At 43.3% G+C, this 22,737-nt stretch overlaps 1 protein-coding gene across 1 annotated transcript; it reads right to left on the bottom strand.

Moving 5' to 3' along the window:
• Positions 1–19,261: 19,261 nt before the first annotated feature.
• On the bottom strand, positions 19,262–22,736 carry LOC119315979 (pyruvate dehydrogenase E1 component subunit alpha-1, mitochondrial; the record flags this gene model as incomplete). Its single annotated transcript, XM_037590396.1, has 8 exons — positions 19,262–19,592; positions 20,066–20,131; positions 20,219–20,272; positions 20,407–20,478; positions 20,565–20,660; positions 21,477–21,554; positions 21,967–22,046; positions 22,148–22,736. Coding segments are annotated over 8 exons (1,080 nt in total), but the record flags the coding sequence as incomplete, so codon positions are not given.
• Position 22,737: the final 1 nt, after the last annotated feature.

Genomic DNA, 22,737 nt, shown 5'->3' with positions numbered 1-22,737 from the left:
TCGTTTCTCACGTCCTCATACTGCTTTATCTGTTCTATTGCTTGATAAAATTGATCTGATAAAATTGATATCATATTCTTAACTAATGAAGTATATGAGTTCGTAAGCTGCACTAATTCATCTGCAGGATGATCAACCCAAAGCCACTGAGTGGGTCCTCGATAGTGGATGTACAAATCACATAACTGGTGACAGGAGCTTATTGATGGACTCTGCTTTATTTCCATCACATCTAAAGCATATCACCTATGTTGACAAAGGAAAAAGGAAGGTATTGGGTCTAGGTAAGGTTGCAATCTCAAAGGATCGACACATGGACAAAGTCATGCTTGTTGAGTCCTTAGGGTTCAATCTCATGTCTGTCTCAATGCTTTGTGATCTTGATATGGTTGTTGTATTTGGCAAGTATCGTTGTGTTGTGATCATGGAAGCTGACAATTCCAAAGTCTTCGAAGGCTTTAGGAGAGGAGATTTGTATATTGTTGATTTCTCTACAGGACCACAACCTACTACATGTCTACTTGCAAAAGCTTCAGAAGGCTGGCTATGGCATCGACGACTTGGTCATGCTAGCATGAGGAATCTGCACACGCTCGCAAAAAAGAAGCATGTAATTGGCATTGAGGGTGTCAAATTCCTCAAGGACCATTTGTGTGGAGCTTGTGAAGCTGGAAAGATGACCAAGGCCAAGCATCCAGCGAAGACTATCATGACTACTACTCGACCATTTGAATTGCTTCACATGGATCTCTTTGGCCCTACTCACTATGCCACATTTACTAATGTTGCATCCTTATATGGCTTTGTCATTGTTGATGATTATTCTCGATATACATGGGTGCATATCATCACTTACAAAACTGAAGTGCAGGAAGTCTTCAAATGATTTTCCTCGAGGGCCTCAACCAACTTTGGTGTGAAGATCAAGCACATCAAAAGTGACAATGGAACTAAGTTCAAGAACACTGGTCTTGATGACTATCTTGATGAACTTGGTATTACTCATGAGTTATCTGCTCCTTATACTCCTCAGCAAAATGGCGTCGTGGAGCGCAAAAACAGGACTCTTGTTGAGATAGCCCGCACTATGCTTGATGAGTACAAGACGCCTCCTCGCTTTTGGCCTGAGGCAATTGATACTGCGTGCCACATCATCAATAGGGTATATCTTCACAAATTCTTCAAGAAGACTGCATATGAACTCCTCACTGACAAGAAACCCAATGTGAGTTATTTCAAAGTCTTCGGTGTTAAATGCTGGATTAGAGATCCTCATCATAGTTCTAAATTTGCACTGAAAGCACATGAAGGTTTTATGCTCGGTTATGGTAAGACTCGCACACCTACAGAGTCTTCAACACCTATCACCACAAGGTTGTTGAAACTGTAGATGTGCGGTTCGATGAGACTAATGGCTCGCAAAGAGAGCACCTACCTCTTGTGATAGATGAAATACATCCTGAGGAATCTACTAAGTTCAAGGCTACTGAGGATGTCATTCCTATCGAAGAATCTGCTGAAGAAGTCATTCCAGAACATGAAGAACATCATGTGATGCACCTGAGGAAAATGGTGCTGAAGAAAATGCTGATCAAATTCCTCAACGACAACCCGCGCATCCTCGCGTTGCAAATGAAGTGCAAATTGAGAAAATCACCAGCGACATCAACATTCCAGGTCCTCTCATACACTCAAGAGCTTCACATTTATCTAACTTTTGTGGGCATGTTGCTTTCATCTCTATCATAGAGCCCACTAAGGTAGATGAAGCATTTCTGGAGCCTGAGTGGATTCAAGCTATGCAAGAGGAATTACATCAATTCGAGCTCAACAACGTCTGGGAACTGGTCAAATGTTCAGATCCTCGCAAGCACAATATCATCAGCAAAAAGTGGATCTACCGCAACAAGCAAGATGAAAATGGCCTTCTGGTGAGGAATAAGGCACGACTTGTAGCGCAAGACTACACACGGGTTGAAGGAATTGACTTTGATGAAACGTTTGCACCTGTTGCTAGACTTGAAGCTATTCGCATATTTCTTGCTTATGCTAACCATCATGATATCATCTGATATCAAATGGATGTGAAAAGTGCATTCCTCAATGGTAAGCTTGAGGAGGAAATATATGTTGCTCAGCCCCCGGGTTTTGAAGATCCAAAGCATCCTGACAAAGTCTTCAGACTCAATAAGGCCCTCTATGGCCTCAAGCAGGCCCCACGGGCGTGAATATCAAATGTATATGATGGGAGATTTGAAATTCTTCTTAGGTCTTCAGATTCGTCAACAACGCAATGGCATATTCATATCCCAGGAGAAATACCTCAAGGATGTACTGAGGAAATTCGGCATGCAAGATTGCAAAGGAGTCAAAATCCCTATGCCCACAAATGGCCATCTATGCACTGATGAAAATGGTATTGACTTCGATCAAAAGTGTTCCTTGAAGAAAAGTTGCACACCTTGATAACCCACAAGTATAGGGGGTCGCAACAGTTTTCGATAAGTAAGAGTGTCGAACCCAACGAGGAGCTAAAGGTAGAACAAATATTCCCTCAAGTTCTATCGGCCACCGATACAACTCTAGGCACGCATGATGTTCGCTTTACCTAGAACAAGTATGAAACTAGAAGTACTTTGTAGGTGTTGTTGGATAGGTTTGCAAGATAATAAAGAGTACGTAAATAAAAAGTAGGGGCTACTTAGATAAAGAAACAATAAAGTAAATATAGCGAGTGTGGAAAAGTGGTGGTAGGAGTTGCGAAATTGCCCCTAAGAAATTGACTACTTTACTAGACCGATAGCAAGTATTATGTGGGAGAGGCCACTGCTAGCATGTCATCCCTGACTTGGAATTCTATGCACTTATGATTGGAACTATTAGCAAGCATCCGCAACTACTAATGTTCATTAAGGTAAAACCCAACATAGCATTAAGGTATATTGGTCCCCCTTCAATCCCGTATGCATCAATTTCTATGCTAGGTTGAAGCTTCTGTCACTCTTGCCCTCCAATACATAGTCATATCAACATACAACTAACCCTAGGGTGTGATCCACGCGCGCAATCATATGATGGGCACCAAAGGACAGCAACATAACCACAAGCAAATTAAATCAATCATAGCAATTCATCAACCACCGATAGGACAACGAAAATCTACTCAGACATCATAGGATGGCAACACATCATTGGATAATAATATGAAGCATAAAGCACCATGTTCTTAGAGGGTACAACGGGTTGCGGGAGAGTGGACCGCTGTAGATAGAGGGGGGAAGGTGATGGAGATGTTGGTGAAGATGGCGGAGGTGTTGGTGTAGATCGCGGTGATGATGATGGCCCCCGGTGGCACTCCGGTGCAACCGGAAGCGAGGGGGAGAGAGCCCCCCTCCTTCTTCTTCTTCCTTGACCTCCTCCCTAGATGGGAGAAGGGTTTCCCCTCTGGTCCATGGCCTCCATGGCACAGGAGGGGCGAGAGCCCCTCCAAGATTGGATATGTCTCTCTTTCTCTCTCTGTTCTGTTTCTGCGTTCCCAGATTCTTCCCTTTCACCATTTCTTATATTCTCGGAGATCCGTAACTCCAATTGGGCTGAAATTTTGACATGATCTCTATCCGGATATTAGCTTTCTTGCGGCGAAAGAAGGGCATCAACCGCCTTACAGGTGGCCCACAAGGGTCAGGGGCGCACCCCCTGCCTCGTGGCCACCTCGGGCACCGTCTCGCGTGGATTTTTCTTCCCAAAAATCATATATATTCCAAAAAAATCTCCGTCAGTTTTTATCCCGTTTGGACTCCGTTTGATATGGATATTCTACGAAACAAAAAAACTTGCAACAAACAGGAACTGGCACTGGGCACTGGATCAATATGTTAGTCCCAAAAATAGTGTAAAAAGTTGCCAAAAGTACATGAAAGTTGAATAATATTGGCATGGAACAATCAAAAATTATAGATACGACGGAGACGTATCAGCATCCCCAAGCTTAATTCCTGCTCGTCCTCGAGTAGGTAAATGATAAAAAAGATAATTTTTGATGTGGAATGCTACCTAGCATAATCTTGATCATATGTCTAATCATGGCATGAGTATTAAGACACGAATGATTCAAAGCAATAGTCTATCATTTGACATAAAAATAATAATACTTCAAGCCTACTAATAAAGCAATCATGTCTTTTCAAAATAACATGGCCAAAGAAAGTTATCCCTACAAAATCATATAGTCTGGCTATGCTCCATCTTCACCACACAAAATACTCACATCATGCACAACCCCGATCACAAGCCGAGCAATGGGTTCATACTTTTTAACGCGCTTCAGCATTTTCAACCTTCACGCAGTACATGAGCGTGAGCCATGGACATAGCACTATAGGTGGAATAGAATGGTGGTTGTGGAGAAGATAAAAAGGAGAAGATAGTCTCACATCAACTAGGCGTATCAACGGGCTATGGAGATGCCCATCAATAGATATCAATGTGAGTGAGTAGGGATTGCCATGCAACGGATGCACTAGAGCTATAAGTATATGAAAGCTCAAACTGAAACTAAGTGGGTGTGCATCCAACTTGCTTGCTCATGAAGACCTAGGGCATTTGAGGAAGCCCATCGTTGGAATATACAAGCCAAGTTCTATAATGAAAATTCCCACTAGTATATGAAAGTGATAACTCAAGAGACTCTCTATATGAAGATCATGGTGCTACTTTGAAGCACAAGTGTGGTAAAAGGATAGTAACAATGCCCCTTCTCTTTTTCTCTCATTTTTTTGTTTTTTTCTTTTTTTTCTTTTTTTTTGTAGGCTTCTTTGGCCTCTCTCTTTTGGGGTGGGGGGCTTCTTTGGCCACTATTATTTTGATAACCTCACATGGGACAATGTTCTAATAATGATGATCATCACACTTTTATTTACTTACAACTCAATATTACAACTCGATATCTAGAACAAAGATATGACTCTATATGAATGCCTCCGGTGGTGTACCGGGATGTGTAATGATCTAGCATAGCAATGACATCAAAAAACAGATAAGCCATGAAAATATCATGCTAGCTATCTTACGATCATGCAAAGCGATATGACAATGAATGCTCAAGTCATGCATATGATGATGATGAAAGTTGCATGGCAATATACTCGGAATGGCTATGGAAATGCCATAATAGGTAGGTATGGTGGCTGTTTTGAGGAAGGTATATGGTGGGTTTATGGTACCGACGAAAGTTGCGCGATACTAGAGAGGCTAGCAATGGTGGAAGGGTGAGAGTGCGATAATCCATGGACTCAACATTAGTGCTACGTCTTGAGCTTGCGTTGGTTTTCCCCGAAGAGGAAGGGATGATGCAGCAGAGTAGCGTAAGTATTTCCCTCAGATTTTGAGAACCAAGGTATCAATCCAATAGGAGGCCACGCTCAAGTCCCTCGTACCTACACAAAACGATAGCTACTCGCAACCAACGCGATTAGGGGTTGTCAATCCCTTCACGGTAACTTACGAGAGTGAGATCTGATAGATATAATATTTTTGGTATTTTTGGTATAAAGATGCAAAGTAAAAAGTAAAATCAAAGTAAAAAAGCAAAGCGAGATTAAAGTGATGGAGATTGATATGATGAGAATAGACCCCGGGGCCATAGGTTTCACTAGTGGCTTCTCTCAAGAGCATAAGTATTCTACGATGGGTGAACAAATTACTGTTGAGAAATTGACAGAATTGAGCATAGTTATGAGAATATCTAGGCATGATCATGTATATAGGCATCACGTCCGTGACAAGTAGACCGAAACGATTTTGCATCTACTACTATTACTCCACTCATCAACCGCTATCCAGCATGCATCTAGAGTATTAAGTTAAAACAGAGTAACGCTTTAAGCAAGATGACATGATGTAGAGAGATAAATTCATGCAATATGAAATAAACCCCATCTTGTTATCCTCGATGGCAACGATGCAATACGTGCCTTGCCGCCCTTCTGTCACTGGGAAAAGACATCGCAAGATCGAACCTAAAGCTAAGCACTTCATGGCAAGAACTACCAATCTAGTTGGCCAAACCAAACGGATAATTCGAAGAGACTTGCAAAGATAACCAATCATACATAAAAGAATTTAGAGAAGATTCAAATATTATTCATAGATAGACTTGATCATAAACCCACAATTCATCGGTCTCAACAAACACACCGCAAAAAGAAGATTACATCGAATAGATCTCCACAAGAGAGGGGGAGAACTTTGTATTGAGATTCAAAGAGAGAGAAGAAGCCATCTAGCTACTAACTATGGACCCGAAGGTCTGAGGTAAACTACTCACACTTCATCGGAGAGGCTATGATGATGTAGAAGCCCTTCGTGATGACGGCCCTCTTCCGGTGGAGCTCCGGAACAGGCCCCAAGATGGGATCTCGTGGATACAGAAAGTTACGGCGGTGGAATTAGGTATTTGGCTCCTCCTCTGATCGTTTGGGGGTACGTGTGTATATATAGGAGGAAGAAGTATGCCGGAGGAGCACCGAGGGGCCCACGAGGCAGGGGGGCGCGCCCTAGGGGGGGCGCCCCCCACCCTCGTGACCGCCTCTTTTGTTCCTTGGAGCAGGGTCCAAGTCTCCTGGATCACGTTCGGTGAGAAAATCACGTTCCCGAAGATTTTATTCCGTTTGGACTCTGTTTGATATTCCGTTTCTTCGAAACACTGAAATAGGCAAAAAACAGCAATTCTGGGCTGGGCCTCCGGTTAATAGGTTAGTCCCAAAAATAATATAAAAGTGGAAAATAAAGCCCAATATAGTCCAAAATAGTAGATAATATAGCATGGAGCAATCAAAATTTATAGATACGTTGGAGACATATCAGGCATCCCCAAGCTTAATTCCTGCTCGTCCTCGAGTAGGTAAATGATAAAAAGAGAATTTTTGATGCGGAGTGCTACTTGGCATAATTTCAATGCAAATCTTCTTAATTGTGGTATGAATATTCAGATTCGAAAGATTCAAGACAAAAGTTTATATTGACATAAAAATAATAATACTTCAAGCATACTAACAAAGCAATTATGTCTTCTCAAAATAACATGGCCAAAGAAAGTTATTCCTACAAAATCATATAGTCTGGCTATGCTCTATCTTCACTACACAAAGTATTTAAATCATGCACAACCCCGATGACAAGCCAAGCAATTGTTTCATACTCAACTTTTTCAAAACTTTTTCAATCTTCACGCAATACATGAGCGTGAGCCATGGATATAGCACTATAGGTGGAATAGAATGGTGGTTGTGGAGAAGACAAAAAGGAGAAGATAGTCTCACATCAACTAGGCATATCAACGGGCTATGGAGATGCCCATCAATAGATATCAATGTGAGTGAGTAGGGATTGCCATGCAACGGATGCACTAGAGCTATAAGTATATGAAAGCTCAAAAAGAAACTAAGTGGGGGTGCATCCAACTTGCTTGCTCATGAAGACCTAGGGCAATTTGAGGAAGCCCATCATTGGAATATACAAGCCAAGTTCTATAATGTAAAATTCCCACCAGTATATGAAAGTGATAACATGAGAGACTCTCTACTATGAAAATCATGGTGCTACTTTGAAGCACAAGTGTGGTAAGAGGATAGTAAAATTGTCCCTTCTCTCTTTTTCTCTCATCATTTTTTTATTTGGGCTTTTTCTCTTTTTTTATTTTCTGGCCTCTTTTTATTTGGGCTTCTTTGGCCTCTTTTATTTATTTTTCGTCTGGAGTCTCATCCCGACTTATGGGGGAATCATAGTCTCCATCATTCTTTCCTCACTTCGGACAATGCTCTAATAATGATGATCATCACACTTTTATTTTTCTTACAACTCAACAATTACAACTCGATACTTAGAACAAAATATGACTCTATATGAATGCATCCGGCGGTGTACCGGGATATGCAATATGACAATGATGGAGTGTGTCATGATGAACTAGATGGTGGAAAGTTGCATGGCAATATATCTCGGAATGGCTATGGAAATGCCATAATAGGTAGGTATGGTGGCTGTTTTGAGGAAGGTGTATGGTAGGTGTATGATACCGGCGGAAGGTGTGCAGTATTAGAGAGGCTAGCAAGGTGGAAGGGTGAGAGTGCGTATGATCCATGGACTCAACATTAGTCATAAAGAACTCATATACTTATTGCAAAAAACTAGAAGTTATCAAAGCAAAGTATTACGCGCATGCTCCTAGGGGGATAGATTGGTAGGAAAAGACCATCGCTCGTCCCCGACCGCCACTCATAAGGAAGACAATCAATAAATAAATCATGCTCCGACTTCATCACATAACGGTTCACCATACGTGCATGCTACAGGAATCACAAACTTTAACACAAGTATTATTTAAATTCACAACTACTCAACTAGCATGACTTTAATATTATCACCTCCATATCTCAAAACAATTATCATGCTTCAATCTTTTCTTAGTATTCAACACACTAAAAAGAAAGTTTCACAAATCTTGAATACCAAGCATATTATTATTAAGCAAATTACCATGCTATTAAGAGTCTCTCAAAATAATTTAAGTGAAGCATGAGAGATCAATAGTTTCTTTAAAACAAATCCACCACCGTGCTCTAAAATATCTAAGTGAAGCACATAGAGCAAAATTATAACGCTCAAAAGATATGAGTGAAGCACATGGAGCAAAACTACTTAGCTCAAAAGATATAAGTGAAGCACATAGAGCAAAACTACTTAGCTCAAAAGATATAAGTGAAGCACATAGAGTATTCTATCAAATTTTAATTCATGTATGGCTCTCTCAAAAGGTGTGTACACCAAGGATTATTGTGGCATACTAAGACACAAAGACACAAATAATACAAGACGCTCCAAGCAAAACACATATCATGTTGGTGAATAAAAATATAGCTCCAAGTAAAATACCGATGGAAGTGGACGAAAGAGGGGATGCCTTCCGGGGCATCCCCAAGCTTTGACTTTTTGGTGTCCTTGGATTATCTTGGGGGTGCCATGGGAATCCCCAAGCTTAGTCTCTTGCCACTCCTTGTTCCATGATCCATCAAAAGAATTCACCCAAAACTTGAAAACTTCACAACACAAAACTCAAAATAGAGAACTCGTGAGCTCCGTTAGTGAAAGAAAACAAAAGACCACTTCAAGGTACTGTAATGAACTCATTCTTTATTTATATCGGTGTTAAACCTACTTTATTCCAACTTCTCTATGGATTATAAACTATTTTACTACCCATAGATTCATCAAAATAAGCAAACAACACACGAAAAACAGAATCTGTCAAAAACAGAACAGTCTGTAGTAATCTGTAGCTAGCGCAAGATCTGGAACCCCAAAAATTCTAAAATAAATTGCTGGACGTGAGAAATTTATCTATTAATCATCTTAAAAAAATAATTAACTAAATATAACTCTCCAAATAAAAATGACAGCAGTTCTCGTGAGCGCTAAAGTTTTTGTTTTTTACAGCAAGTTCAACAAGACTTTCCCCAAGTCTTCCCAACGGTTCTACTTGGCACAAACACTAATTAAACACAAAAAACACAACAAAAACAGAGGCTAAATAATTTATTTATTACTAATCAGGATCAAAAATCAAGGAATAAAAATAAAATTGGGTTGCCTCCCAACAAGCGTGATCGTTTAACGCCCCTAGCTAGGCATAAAAGCGAGGATAGATGTAGGTATTGCCATCTTTGGTAGGCAATCCATAAGTGGCTCTCATGATAGTTTCATATGGTAATTTTATTTTCTTTCTTGGAAAGTGTTCCATGCCCTTTTTTAATGGAAATTGAAATCTAATATTCCCTTCCTTCATATCAATAATCGCACCAACCGTTCTAAGGAAAGGTCTACCAAGAATAATAGGGCAAGAGGGATTGCAATCTATATCAAGAACAATGAAATCTACGGGCACATAATTCCTATTTGCAACAATAAGAACATCATTAATCCTTCTCATAGGTTTCTTAATAGTGGAATCCGCAAGATGCAAGTTTAGAGAGCAATCATCAAAATTACGGAAATCTAGTAAATCACACAAAGTCTTGGGAATAGTAGAGACACTAGCACCCAAATCACACAAAGCATAAAACTCATGATCTTTAATTTTAATTTTAATAGTTGGTTCCCACTCATCATAGAGTTTTCTAGGGATAGAAACTTTCAACTCAAGTTTTTCTTCATCAGATTGCATCAAGGCATCAACAATATGTTCAGTAAAGGCTTTATTTTGACTATAAGCATGTGGAGAATTTAGCACGGATTGCAACAAGGAAATGAAATCAATTAAAGAGCAACTTTCATAATTAAATTCCTTGAAATCCAATGTAGTGGGTTTAGCAACATCTAGATTTTTATTTCTTTCAATCCCACTTTCATCAATTTCATCATTAAGATCTAAATACACCGAATTTTTAGAACGCCTTCTAGGTAAAGGAAGATCATATTCAGTTTTATCAAGATTAATATTGCAAAATAAAGATTTAATAGGGGACACATCAATAAATTTTAGATCTTCATCTTGATTTTCATAGGAATCCGGTTTAGCAGCCATCTTATTAACTAAGGTGGCTTGCATATCTGAAATTTCAGAGTCATCTTTTCTAGACGAGCAATTTGGGATCTTATGCCATCAAATTCTTTAGACATATCATCAAGATCTTTATTCATATAACTCATAAAACTTTTTTGTTCTTTAAGCTTGTTTCTAAAGAAATTATTATGCTTAAATTGTAAAACCATAAATTCCTAACGTTGTTTTCGATCTCCTCTAACCTATTAAGGTGAAGATCACCAAATCTTGGTTGAGCTATAGCGACAAACAAGCAAACTAACACACGAGCAAACAAAAAAGGCAAGCGGGCAAAAAGAGGTAAATAGAGAGGGAGGATAGAGAGAGAGGGCGAATAAAACGGCAAGGGTGAAGTGGGTGAGAGGAAAACGAGAGGCAAATGGCAAATAATGTAATGTGAGAGATAGGGATTGCGATGGATACTTGGTGTGTTGACTTTTTGCGTAGACTCCCCGGCAACGGAGCCAGAAATCCTTCTTGCTACGTCTTGAGCTTGCGTTGGTTTTCCCCGAAGAGGAAGGGATGATGTAGCAGAGTAGCGTAAGTATTTCCCTCAGTTTTTGAGAACCAAGGTATCAATCCAGTAGGAGGCCATGCTCAAGTCCCTCGTACCTACACAAAACGATAGCGACTCGCAACCAACGCGATTAGGGGTTGTCAATCCCTTCACGGTAACTTACGAGAGTGAGATCTGATAGATATAATATTTTTGGTATTTTTGGTATAAAGATGCAAAGTAAAAAGTAAAAGCAAAGTAAAAAAGCAAAGCGAGATTAAAGTGATGGAGATTGATATGATGAGAATAGACCCCGGGGCCATAGGTTTCACTAGTGGCTTCTCTCAAGAGCATAAGTATTCTACGGTGGGTGAACAAATTACTGTTGAGAAATTGACAGAATTGAGCATAGTTATGAGAATATCTAGGCATGATCATGTATATAGGCATCACGTTTGTGACAAGTAGACTGAAACGATTCTGCATCTACTATTATTACTCCACTCATCGACCGCGATCCAGCATGCATCTAGAGTATTAAGTTAAAACAGAGTAACGCTTTAAGCAAGATGACATGATGTAGAGAGATAAATTCATGCAATATGAAATAAACCCCATCTTGTTATCCTCGATGGCAATGATGCAATATGTGCCTTGCTGCCCCTTCTATCACTGGGAAAGGACACCGCAAGATCGAACCCAAAGCTAAGCACTTCTCCCATGGCAAGAACTACCAATCTAGTTGGCCAAACCAAACGGATAATACGAAGAGACTTGCAAAGATAACCAATCATACATAAAAGAATTCAGAGAAGATTCAAATATTGTTCCTAGATAGACTTGATCATAAACCCACAATTCATTGGTCTCAACAAACACACCGCAAAAAGAAGATTACATCGAATAGATCTCCACAAGAGAGGGGGAGAACTTTGTATTGAGATTCAAAGAGAGAGAAGAAGCCATCTAGCTACTAACAATGGACCCGAAGGTCTGAGGTAAACTACTCACACTTCATCGGAGAAGCTATGATGATGTAGAAGCCCTCCGTGATGACGGCCCTCTTCCGGCGGAGCTCCGGAACAGGCCCCAAGATGGGATCTCATGGATACAGAAAGTTGCGGCGGTGGAATTAGGTTTTTGGCTCCTCCTCTGATTGTTTGGGGGTACGTGTGTATATATAGGAGGAAGAAGTACACCGGAGGAGCATCGAAGGGCCCATGAGGCAGGGGGGCACGCCCCCCACCCTCGTGACCGCCTCTTTTGTTCCTTGGAGCAGGGTCCAAGTCTCCTGGATCACGTTCGGTGAGAAAATCACGTTCCCGAAGATTTTATTCCGTTTGGACTCCGTTTGATATTCCGTTTCTTCGAAACACTAAAATAGGCAAAAAACAGCAATTCTGGGTTGGGCCTCCGGTTAATAGGTTAGTACCAAAAATAATATAAAAGTGGAAAATAAAGCCCAATATAGTCCAAAACTGTAGATAATATAGCATGGAGCAATCAAAAATTATAGATACGTTGGGGACGTATCAATTAGTCATAAAGAACTCACATACTTATTGCAAAAGTTTATTAGCCCTCAAAGAAAAGTACTACTACGCATGCCCCTAGGGGGATAGATTGGTAGGAAAAGACCATCGCTCGTCCTCGACCGCCACTCATAAGGAAGACAATCAATAAATACCTCATGCTCCAACTTTGTTACATAACGGTTCACCATACGTGCATGCTACGGGAATCACAAACCTCAACACAAGTATTTCTACAATCCACAACTACCCACTAGCATGACTCTAATATCACCATCTTTATATCGCAAAACTATTGCAAGGAATCAAACACATCATATTCAGTGATCTACAAGTTTTATGTAGGATTTTATGACTAACCATGTGAATGACCAATTCCTATCATCTCTCTAAATAGATATAAGTGAAGCAAGAGAGTTTAATTCTTTCTACAAAAGATATGCCCACGCTCTAACAAATATAAGTGAAGCAAAAGAGCATTCTACAAATGGCGGTTGTCTATGTAAAGAGAAACAGGCAATCCAAACTTCAAATGATATAAGTGAAGCACATGAAGCATTCTATAAAGCCATACTCAAAAGATATAAGTGAAGTGCATAGAGCATTATATAAATCAACCAAGGACTATCTCATACCAGCATGGTGCATAAAAGAAAAAGGAAAAATAAATGCAAAAGACGCTCGAAGATTGCACATATCGTATGAACGAAACGAATCCGAAAACATACCGATACTTGTTGAAGAAAGAGGGGATGCCTTCCGGGGCATCCCCAAGCTTAGACGCTTGAGTCTCCTTGAATATTTACTTGGGGTGCCTCGGGCATCCCCAATCTTGAGCTCTTGCCTCTCTTCCTTCTCCTCACATCGAGACCTTCTCGATCATCGAACACTTCACCCACACAAAACTTCAACAGAAAACTCGGTAAGATCCGTTAGTATAATAAAGCAAATCACCACTCTAAGTACTGTTGCGAAACCAATTCATATTTTGTTTTTGCATTGTATCTACTGTAATATAACTTTTTCATGGCTTAATCCACTGATATGAATCAATAGTTTTATCAAAACAAGCAAACTATGCATCAAAAACAGAATAGTCTTGAATAATGTGAACATTCACCATACTTCTTATACTTTAGAAATTCTACCAAAATTAGGAAAAATAAAAAAGTGTATAGGAAGACAGTGCAAAAAGAATCAGAACCATTTGACATTCCAGCAAAAAATGTAAAATCACGCACTACAGCCGAAGTTTCTGTCCTGCACCGTACAAATCATCAAGCAAATGTAAACATCTTAAAGGCAAACTTTGGCACATTATTTTTATAATACAAGGAATTGTACAAGGGGATAATTATTTTTATTGAAAAGTTTCTGTAATCAAGATTCACAAAGTTTCCGTGAGCATGAACAAAGTTCAGGGCTAGCTCCCACTTCAACAATGCTTGTCTTTCTCACTTTCGCTTTCCTTTTTGAAAAATTTTTGGGTTCCTCTCTTTATTTTTGTTGTTTTTAAACTATAGAAAGCACTCAACAGAAATAAATGACTCTCTAAAACTTCCGGGTTGTCTTCCTGGCAGCGCTTTCTTTAAAGCCATTAAGCTAGGCATATAGTGCTCAAGTAATGGATCCACCCGGATCCCAAGGTATATCAAAGCCAATGTTAATTAACAATGATTTGTAATTTAGTGGTGAGCACAAGGTAAAATATATCATGTAATGACGAAGTCTAACTCTCTTCCTATGCATCGGCATGTCATAAAAGAACAATTCATGCACACAAAGTAAAGGCCAATGCATAGTATAAACAGTTTCTTGCAATTTTTTTGTATTGGAAACATGGAGAGGTGGAGATATAGTTCCTATCTCATAATAATTTCAAGTAGGAGCAGGAAGCACATGCATATTATATTCATCAAAATCATCATGTGCAACGGTAAAAGGCAACCCACCAATATAATCCTTAAGAAGTGCAAACTTCTCCGATATAGTGTAGTCGGGAGAATTCAAAAAGATAATAGGACTATCATGCGTGGGTGCAATAGCAACAATTTCATGTTTAACATAAGGAACTATAGCAAGTTCATCTCCATAAGCATAATTCATATTGGCATCTTGGCCACAAGCATCATCAAAAAGGGATATTTCAAGAGAATCAACGGGATCATAACAATCATCATAGCAATCATCCTTCGGTAAGCACGAAGGGAAATTAAACAATGTATGAGTTGGAGGGTTACTCTCATTAGAAGGTGGGCATGGGTAGCTAATCCGCTCTTCCTCCTTTTGTTCTTCGCTCTCCTCCTAATCTTTTTCATCCAATGAGCTCACAGTTTCATCAATTTCTTCTTCCATAGACTCCTGCAAAATATTAGTCTCTTCTTGGACAGCGGATACTTTCTCAATAAGTGCATTAATATAGGAATTATATTCATAAATATCATAGCAATATTTTAAGATAGCTAAATTTTCAGGCCTATAAACATTATCATCATAAGCTTCATGCTTTTCAAACAAAGATTCAATTTCATAAGCACCCTTAAAAGCAACAAATTCTTCTATTTGTTCCACATCATAGTAATCATATACACCATTAGCATAAGAAGCTAAGGTTTCATTATCATTAAATTCACATGAAAAGGGGAGGTGTGGAGCCTTCACCTTAGAGCAACAAGTATAATCATATCTCAAGCATAGTTGCCTAGCATACCAATTCAATATATGAATTTGATCCCACAATAGTTTCCCTTTTTGTGTCAAGTGGTAATCCCTAAAGTATTCACGTTGATCCGGATGGTTGACGAAGTCGTGCTCCGGATGGATGTTCTTCACGTAGAAGTAAGACCGCTGCCACATCTTGACCGACTGCGTCAAGCTGATGGCTGGGAAGCAGTTCCCGGCACCCGTACGCCACACCGCGATGAAGGCGCCGCACTGGGCCGCCTCGTTCTTGGCAGCGGTGCCAAGTTTGGTGTAGAAGAAATCCCCCCATAGCTCGAGGGTGGGGGATGCCGAGGTATCCTTCGCAGAGCATCACGAAGCCCGACAGTAGTACCACCGTGTTTGGCATCAGGTGGTGCGGCTGGAGGCATAGAAGTGAAGGAAAGCATGGAGGAAGTCGCTCGCCGGCAGACCGAGGCCGCAAATGAAGTGCGAGCGGAAGACGACGTGCTCGCCTTTCTGCGGCGCCGGCAAGATCTCCGATTCGGGCGGAGGGCGTGCCCGTATGTAGTTCTCGCCGGGCAGCCGCCGCGTTTGGCAGAGGAAGGTGATGTGGTCTTCATGGACATTGGAACCGTCCCAAGCTCCGGCCCGCGCCATGGGGCTTGGACTCGATGGAGGCGCGGAACAACGGCGAGTGGGCGGACCCACGGCGGAGCAGCAGCGCTGCAGTGAGGACGCGCACGGCAACGGTGAGCTGCGGCAGCGCTTTGGCATGATGCAGGAGTGTGGCAGGGGCAGCAAGAAGAGGAAGGAAGAGGGGAGAGGAGGGCGCGCGTGCGTCTGCCACCCCTCTCCTCCCCTACTTATAGCCCCAGACGGCGAAGCCGAAGGGGCGAGAGCATGGGGGTCGTGGGATTAACTGCGCCCACGCCCCCACGACCCCGTTTTAGCCCGTAGTAACAACGTGTAGTTACTGTGCAGCGGAATCCCAACCGTTCGCCTCGGCCGCACCGGATTCGCGCGCGCCGAGGCTCGGTAGTGGCGGGCCCCATCCTGCGGCGATGTCCCATCGCGCGCGTGGGCTGGCAGGTCGGCCCGGCTGGCTGGCACCGCGTGGCGCGCAGACAGCGGGTGGCAAGCCTGCTGCCTGGCTGGTGCGCCACCCGGCTCCCGCCGAGACGTTTCGAAATCATCAGACGGTCCGCCTAGTCGCGACCGGCTCCTGCCAGCCGGTGCCTTGAAAGACGGACGAAACAAGTTCACCATATCATTCGGAGTTGGAACCTGCTGAGGCTTCTCGCCTTTTCAGTAGCGGTGCCCCACCAGCTTCGGGGACTAATGTGGGGGTAAACGACCACGGGTAGCCTCATCTGCTCCCCGTGGCGATTCAAGACATCGGGGCCGGCTGCGCCCCTCAAGCCTCAAGGACGAAGAGCCGCCTTCTCAGGACCGGCTGGTCCAGGCGACCGGCTGCCAGAGGGCGGCCGACCTCAGAAGAAAGCCATGAGACGGGCCGACTCCTGGCAGGCGGCCTCCAGAGAGGCCGGCTCCTAGCAGGCGGCCCCTCACACCCTCAAAGTTTGCACCACATTATGGCGACGAGACGGACGTGGCTACAGTACCGTCTGCCACCCCCGAATCCAGGGCCGAGCGTGGCCACACTACAGCGTACCGGGCGGACATCCTCGTCCTGCGCGACACTGTTGCCACGCAGTCCATGACATCACTCATGGCAGAGAAGGCCATGTTCCCACTACGCGCTGTCGGTACGGCATGCAGGCGGCGGGCCCTACCTGTCCGTGAGAAGCCAAAAGGCGGCGAGTTCCGACCAGTCGGCGCGAGGGGAGGCCGAATCCCAGCAGGCGGCCCTCCCCTTCCCTCAAAGTCTGGGCGCCATTAATCAGAAGAGACGAGGAGTGGCTACAGTGAACGCCCGCGAGGCGGCGGCACTGTAGCCACGCCTTCCCCGATAAAGCACACATCATCAGTGGCATTGCCACAGTGCTAAGCAGCCGACAGGACCCGCAAGCGGCGGGCACGGCCTGTCGGTGAAGTACAAGACAGCCGGCGGGACCCGCCAGGCGGCGAGCCCCAGCGGCCGACAGAGAAGCCGGCGACCATAGACACTAACAGTCGGGTCCTACATCCGGCCAAATTACCATTGTACCCCTGGGGGTAGGCCTATATAAACCCCCCAAGGCACCCATGCAAAGGGTTGAGACCTTAGATCGCATACACACACACATAGAGAGAGGAAGCTAGGGCTAGCCTCGCTCTTCTTCCCCCTCTAGAGAAACAGCTCAAGGAGCAAGCTTGTAGCCACCATTGTTGCTTGAGTGATCATGCAGAGACCCTGCAGAGCAGGACTAGGGGTGTTATCTCCTAGGAGAGCCCCGAACTTGGGTAAAGTTCGTCGGCGTACGTGTCTACGCCTCATCCCGTTTCCTGGCACCGGCGACGTCTTACTACCCCCCCACCATGATAAGCCATTCTTTGGCATATGTCGCACGACACCCCCGACAGCCATGACGAATGAAAAAGCCACCGTGCCGAAGGATAACCGTCAAGTCATAGGAAACAAGTGGGAGAACGCACATGCCTCCTGTGATGCCGCGGCTACAAAAATATTGTCCACATGGAAGGGCATTTTCTCGACGAGGGAGAACAAGAAGGAGGAGAGGTACAAGCTCATATTGGATGTGCAAAAAGAAAGGATGAAGTGGGGCCGGAAGAGGGCGGAGAAGAAGCTCGAAATTGAGAGGGAGAAGATCGAGTTGGAGAAGCAACAAGCAGTGATCAAATGGGAACTCGAGAAGGCAAGACATTTGGCGACATAGGGTTTGAGGAGGAGAGGTTGCAACTCGCACGGGACGCGGAGGATGCGAGGATCATGTTGGCGGACGAAACCCTCTTGGATGAGCATGCGAAAAAGTGGCTTGCGAACAAGAAGAAGGAGATCAACGACCGTGGAGAGTACGACACGGCAAGGGCGGCTGCGGCACGGATGCATGCGGAGAAGTAGGCCTGGATGCAGGCAGAGCAGGACATTCCGCCTGGAGCATGCCGCATTTCGCTCCGAGCAGGCGCCCGGCCAGTGATTCGAGGCCATCCGTCACGCTGAGACATTGATTTCATTTTGGCATTATCCGATTTGTTGAACTATAATTTGCTTTACTTTGTTTTGAACTTTTAAATTCAGATAATTTGTATCGTATGATCGTCGTGCATGGATTACATGAATTTGAGGATCGAAATCCGAGGTATGTGGATGTGCGGCGCAACATATAAAGGGCTGCCGGACACTGTATAAAGGGCCGGATTTGCCTAAGTCCTGCTGTGGATGATCTTACCATCTCGAAAGTCCACTTCGGTGCCCAGCACACCTAATCCCTCTATCCAAGTAGTCTACGTGTACCGCTGTCATGGACGGAAGCACCAGCGTAGACATCACGCACACCCCGCCGCCGACGCTTCCCGCCAACCACATCAGCGCAAACCATGTGCTCCAGGCATAAGATCATGTCTCCAAGATGATGATTACATCAAAAGTAACAAAGCCCATGGTGCCACAATCGTGGATCCAACAAGGCAAATCCCATCTCCTTGGTGATGCCTTCAACAAGGAAACACCCACGGGGGTTGCTGAGGCAATCCCCACACTAGCGAGCTGGTCGTCGTTCAGTGTTTCAGGAAGTGTTGCTATAGGATGTTTGAATTGCACCATATAGATTGGCCCAAAATAACCACTGCAAGTACATTCTGATAACTGGTCTATGGGAGAGAAAACAAAACATAATCAAAGAGGCTAGCAGACAGTAACCAGAGGAGATAAAGCGTATCACAATTAGGCACCTAACGAGCTAGTGACATTGCTGCAACAACCGCCTTGCTGCCTTTGATAAGAGTAAGAGAACGGGGAAATATAACACTTGCCATGCGGAAAGAACTGCAAGTGTAATCGACAACTGAGACTTACGACACAGGCAAACATTAATTTCCACCTCATGATTTTGCGAACAGAAGCGATTATGCAGGCCAAATCGCCAGCTAGCAGCAGTTAAACTGAATTGCAGGAAGAGAAAAAAAAAGGAAAACAAAACAAATAAGGAACGAATTCCCCTGACATCACATCTCTATACAGGTTCGTTTTGCAACAAATACTGCCAGCAACACCCAAGGGTTTGTTCACCAATGCTTATTCCTCCTCGATATATCATCGTGTTAGAAGAGTACTCGTCTTCATCTTCAGGTTGGTGACCTATGGGAGTGTAGCTCTCAACTCCTTTCTATCTGCGCCAAATGACTGCATCATCAAGTAGTGCGTGTTAGAACTGGTTCATCAATCCCCTTGAATGTTCAAAGTGCAGCCATGGTTCAACCAGTACATAATAATCTACTATAGCACATACTCCCTCTGTATCAAAATGTGAGACGTTTTTTGACAGTCATAGTGTCAAAAATCGTCTTATATTAAGTTACAGAGGTAGTACAGAAGAAAACATACTTTCAAGAGGCAATGAAAACTGTCGGTTATGACTAAAATCGTAAAATTTTAGTACTCCATCTCGTTACTGTGCAACGGCAGTTACGATTCAATTCTTTGCAACTTAAAACTACTAGCACAAAATGAGCAGAAACAAGACATTAGACTAAAATGCCAGTTCACAAGATTAAAAGCTGTGACCATCAGTTTGACCAGTCCAGAATAACTTCAAGATAAAAATGGTGAATTCACTTCGGAGTAGCCTACATAAATTAGATCAGACAATAACTGACCTCAACGCCGAAACCCTTGACGTAGACATTTGTAAAGAGCTCAGAAGCATCAGGCATAGGACTTTCCTGGAGATATCAATACATGTATATGTAAGTGATAAGCACAACTAATTTAGAGTGCACAAAAGGAGTATATCCAAATGCAACGGTAACCTTGGCTTTAGCAATGGCAGCGTCGACTTCTTTCCTAATTTCTTTCTCCATGTCCTGAGATGAAAACATATTCATAGTAAGAATTAGAACTTTCCTCTTATTTAAATGGTAATTCTGTATCTATGATTCTCACTTGCTATTTATACAATAATCATAACTGACGATTTTCAATACAATCACATACATACCTTGAGCTCAGCAGGGGTTGCTAGGTCATGAGCCAAGAGCAACTTTCTAACCCTTTCAATTGGATCACGCTCCTGTTGGTACCACAAAACAAATAAGTCTGAAATAGAAATATTTGGAAGCAAACAACGTTCAAACTAAAAGGTCACAACATTCCAACCTGTCTTACACCCGAGATCTCATCCCTGGTGCGGTAAGTGCTTCCTGGATCTGACATAGAGTGGCCGTGGTACCTATACGTGTCCATTTCAAGAACCTAAATAATGGGACAATATTAGTAACTATCATGCACTACTAACAAAATAACTACACATTACAAAACTATCCAAAAATCATATTATTCACAATAGGTGGACTAATATGGAAATAATCACGGCCATATATAAGACGACTGTAACTGCCCGTTAAATTAAGTAGCAAAAAGAATCAGCAGCAGCCAACATTACATTAAAGTTAGCATCGGGTCAATGTTCAAAGCTGTCATCAGGCCATAAGCTTGTGCATAGCATTTCCATACTTCATGATTTAACGGGTGTTTTAGCGGTTAGATGAAATTGACATGGCAAAACAATGTGACATTTGGGGTTCTGGAAACAGAACAATCAAGTGCTTCGATGGGAAACAATGGAAGGCAGAAGATGATGGAATCAGTGTTAGAAGATTGATCATCAAAGTATACAGCCATTTCAGATCCAAGTCTCCAATCCATAAATCACCTATATGGAACTATCGCAAACATATATTTCAAGCCACCTACTGTAGACAGCCATCAAGTGATAGACTAACAAGCAAGGCCAAATTCTTGGAGACAGGTCCAGCAAACTATTAATGTCAGGCAAATCTGAAACCTGAGCTAGGCATAGCAGATGATTTTTTTTCAGGAGAAAATGGGGTGCAGGTAAATTAAGTTATTACAGTCTTAGGCATTAATCCTTGCTAAGAACCTAAGCAAGAAATATAAAAGAATGGCTAGCAGCGCCACAGAACTAGGACAACCCCTAACAAAATATGAAGCACTGCACTGATATGCATACTTAAACTATAGAAGAAACAAAAATTCTTGGGCACTCACAATTGGGCCATTTGCAATGGCATGCTCCTTCGCAAATTTGCATGCCTGCTTCACAGCAAGAACATCCATTCCATCGACCTACACCAAACATAATTTGAGGATGTTAATAGGACATAAACTACTCCTAAGTAAACATTGTAGCTCCTATACATAGAAACATAGTAACTTATGACAAATTAAAGCTGCCCTCAGGTAAACATAGTAATAATGAATAAATTATTTAAGAAACTACTTCCTGTACATGTTGGAACAGCTAGGCATGCGTTAAAATAGCATAGTGAACCAATTATATATCCTTCGACCAAGGAAGGCCTCTTCTGTAACTGAAAAGACATATATAGGTAGAATCTATGAGGTCAACCCTCCATTTAAAACACACCAAAAGCAATCAGACATACCACTCATAGTAATAGAATTCACGATGCTAATCAACCCTCATCAATCCATGCACAATGATGAGCAAAATCAACCAAGAGGGATTCGAATTTACCTTCAATCCAGGCACATAGTCACCACGCTTGTAGTAGGAGGGGCTCTTGGCCGCCCTCCACTCAGCCGTTCCCATTCCGTCTGCATAACGGAAATATCCAGCAGATCGCGTCACGTCAGGTGAAAAAAAAACAGGTATCCAGATGCAATCCGAATTTCCTAGGATCGGCGGACGAACTTACAATGGTTGTTCTCGCAGACGAGTATGGCGGGCAGCTTCCAGAGGGCCGAGATGTTGAGCGCCTCAAAGAGCTGGCCCTGGTTGGCGGCGCCATCGCCGTAGAGGGAGAAGGAGACGGTGTCCTCCTTCCTGTACTTCTGCGCGAAGGCGAGGCCGCAGCCGAGGGGCACCTGGGCGCCGACGATCCCGTGGCCGCCGTAGAAGTTGGCGTCCTTCTTGTAAAAATGCATGGATCCGCCCTTGCCGCGGGAGCAGCCGACCTGGCGGCCCATGAGCTCGGCGAAGGCGGTGACGAGGTCGCCGCCGCGGGAGAGGAAGATGCAGTGGTCGCGGTAGGCGGTGATGATGGAGTCCTTGCGGGTGATGGCGGCCTCCATGCCGGCGCAGACGGCCTCCTGGCCGTCGTAGAGGTGGCAGAAGCCGCGGATGAGCTTGGCCTTGTAGAGCGAGTCGGCGGCGATCTCCATGCGGCGCATGAGGGACATGTCGTGGAAGAAGGCGACGAGCTCGGCGGGGGTGGTGGCGACGTCGCGGGAGGGCGGGTCGACGATGTGGGCCGTGAAGGGCATCGAGGTCTCGATGGTGAGCGGC

This window comes from Triticum dicoccoides, chromosome 6A, assembly GCF_002162155.2.
Source record: "Triticum dicoccoides isolate Atlit2015 ecotype Zavitan chromosome 6A, WEW_v2.0, whole genome shotgun sequence".
Classification (NCBI taxonomy): domain Eukaryota; kingdom Viridiplantae; phylum Streptophyta; class Magnoliopsida; order Poales; family Poaceae; genus Triticum; species Triticum dicoccoides.
This window is presented reverse-complemented; position numbering and strand designations above follow the sequence as displayed.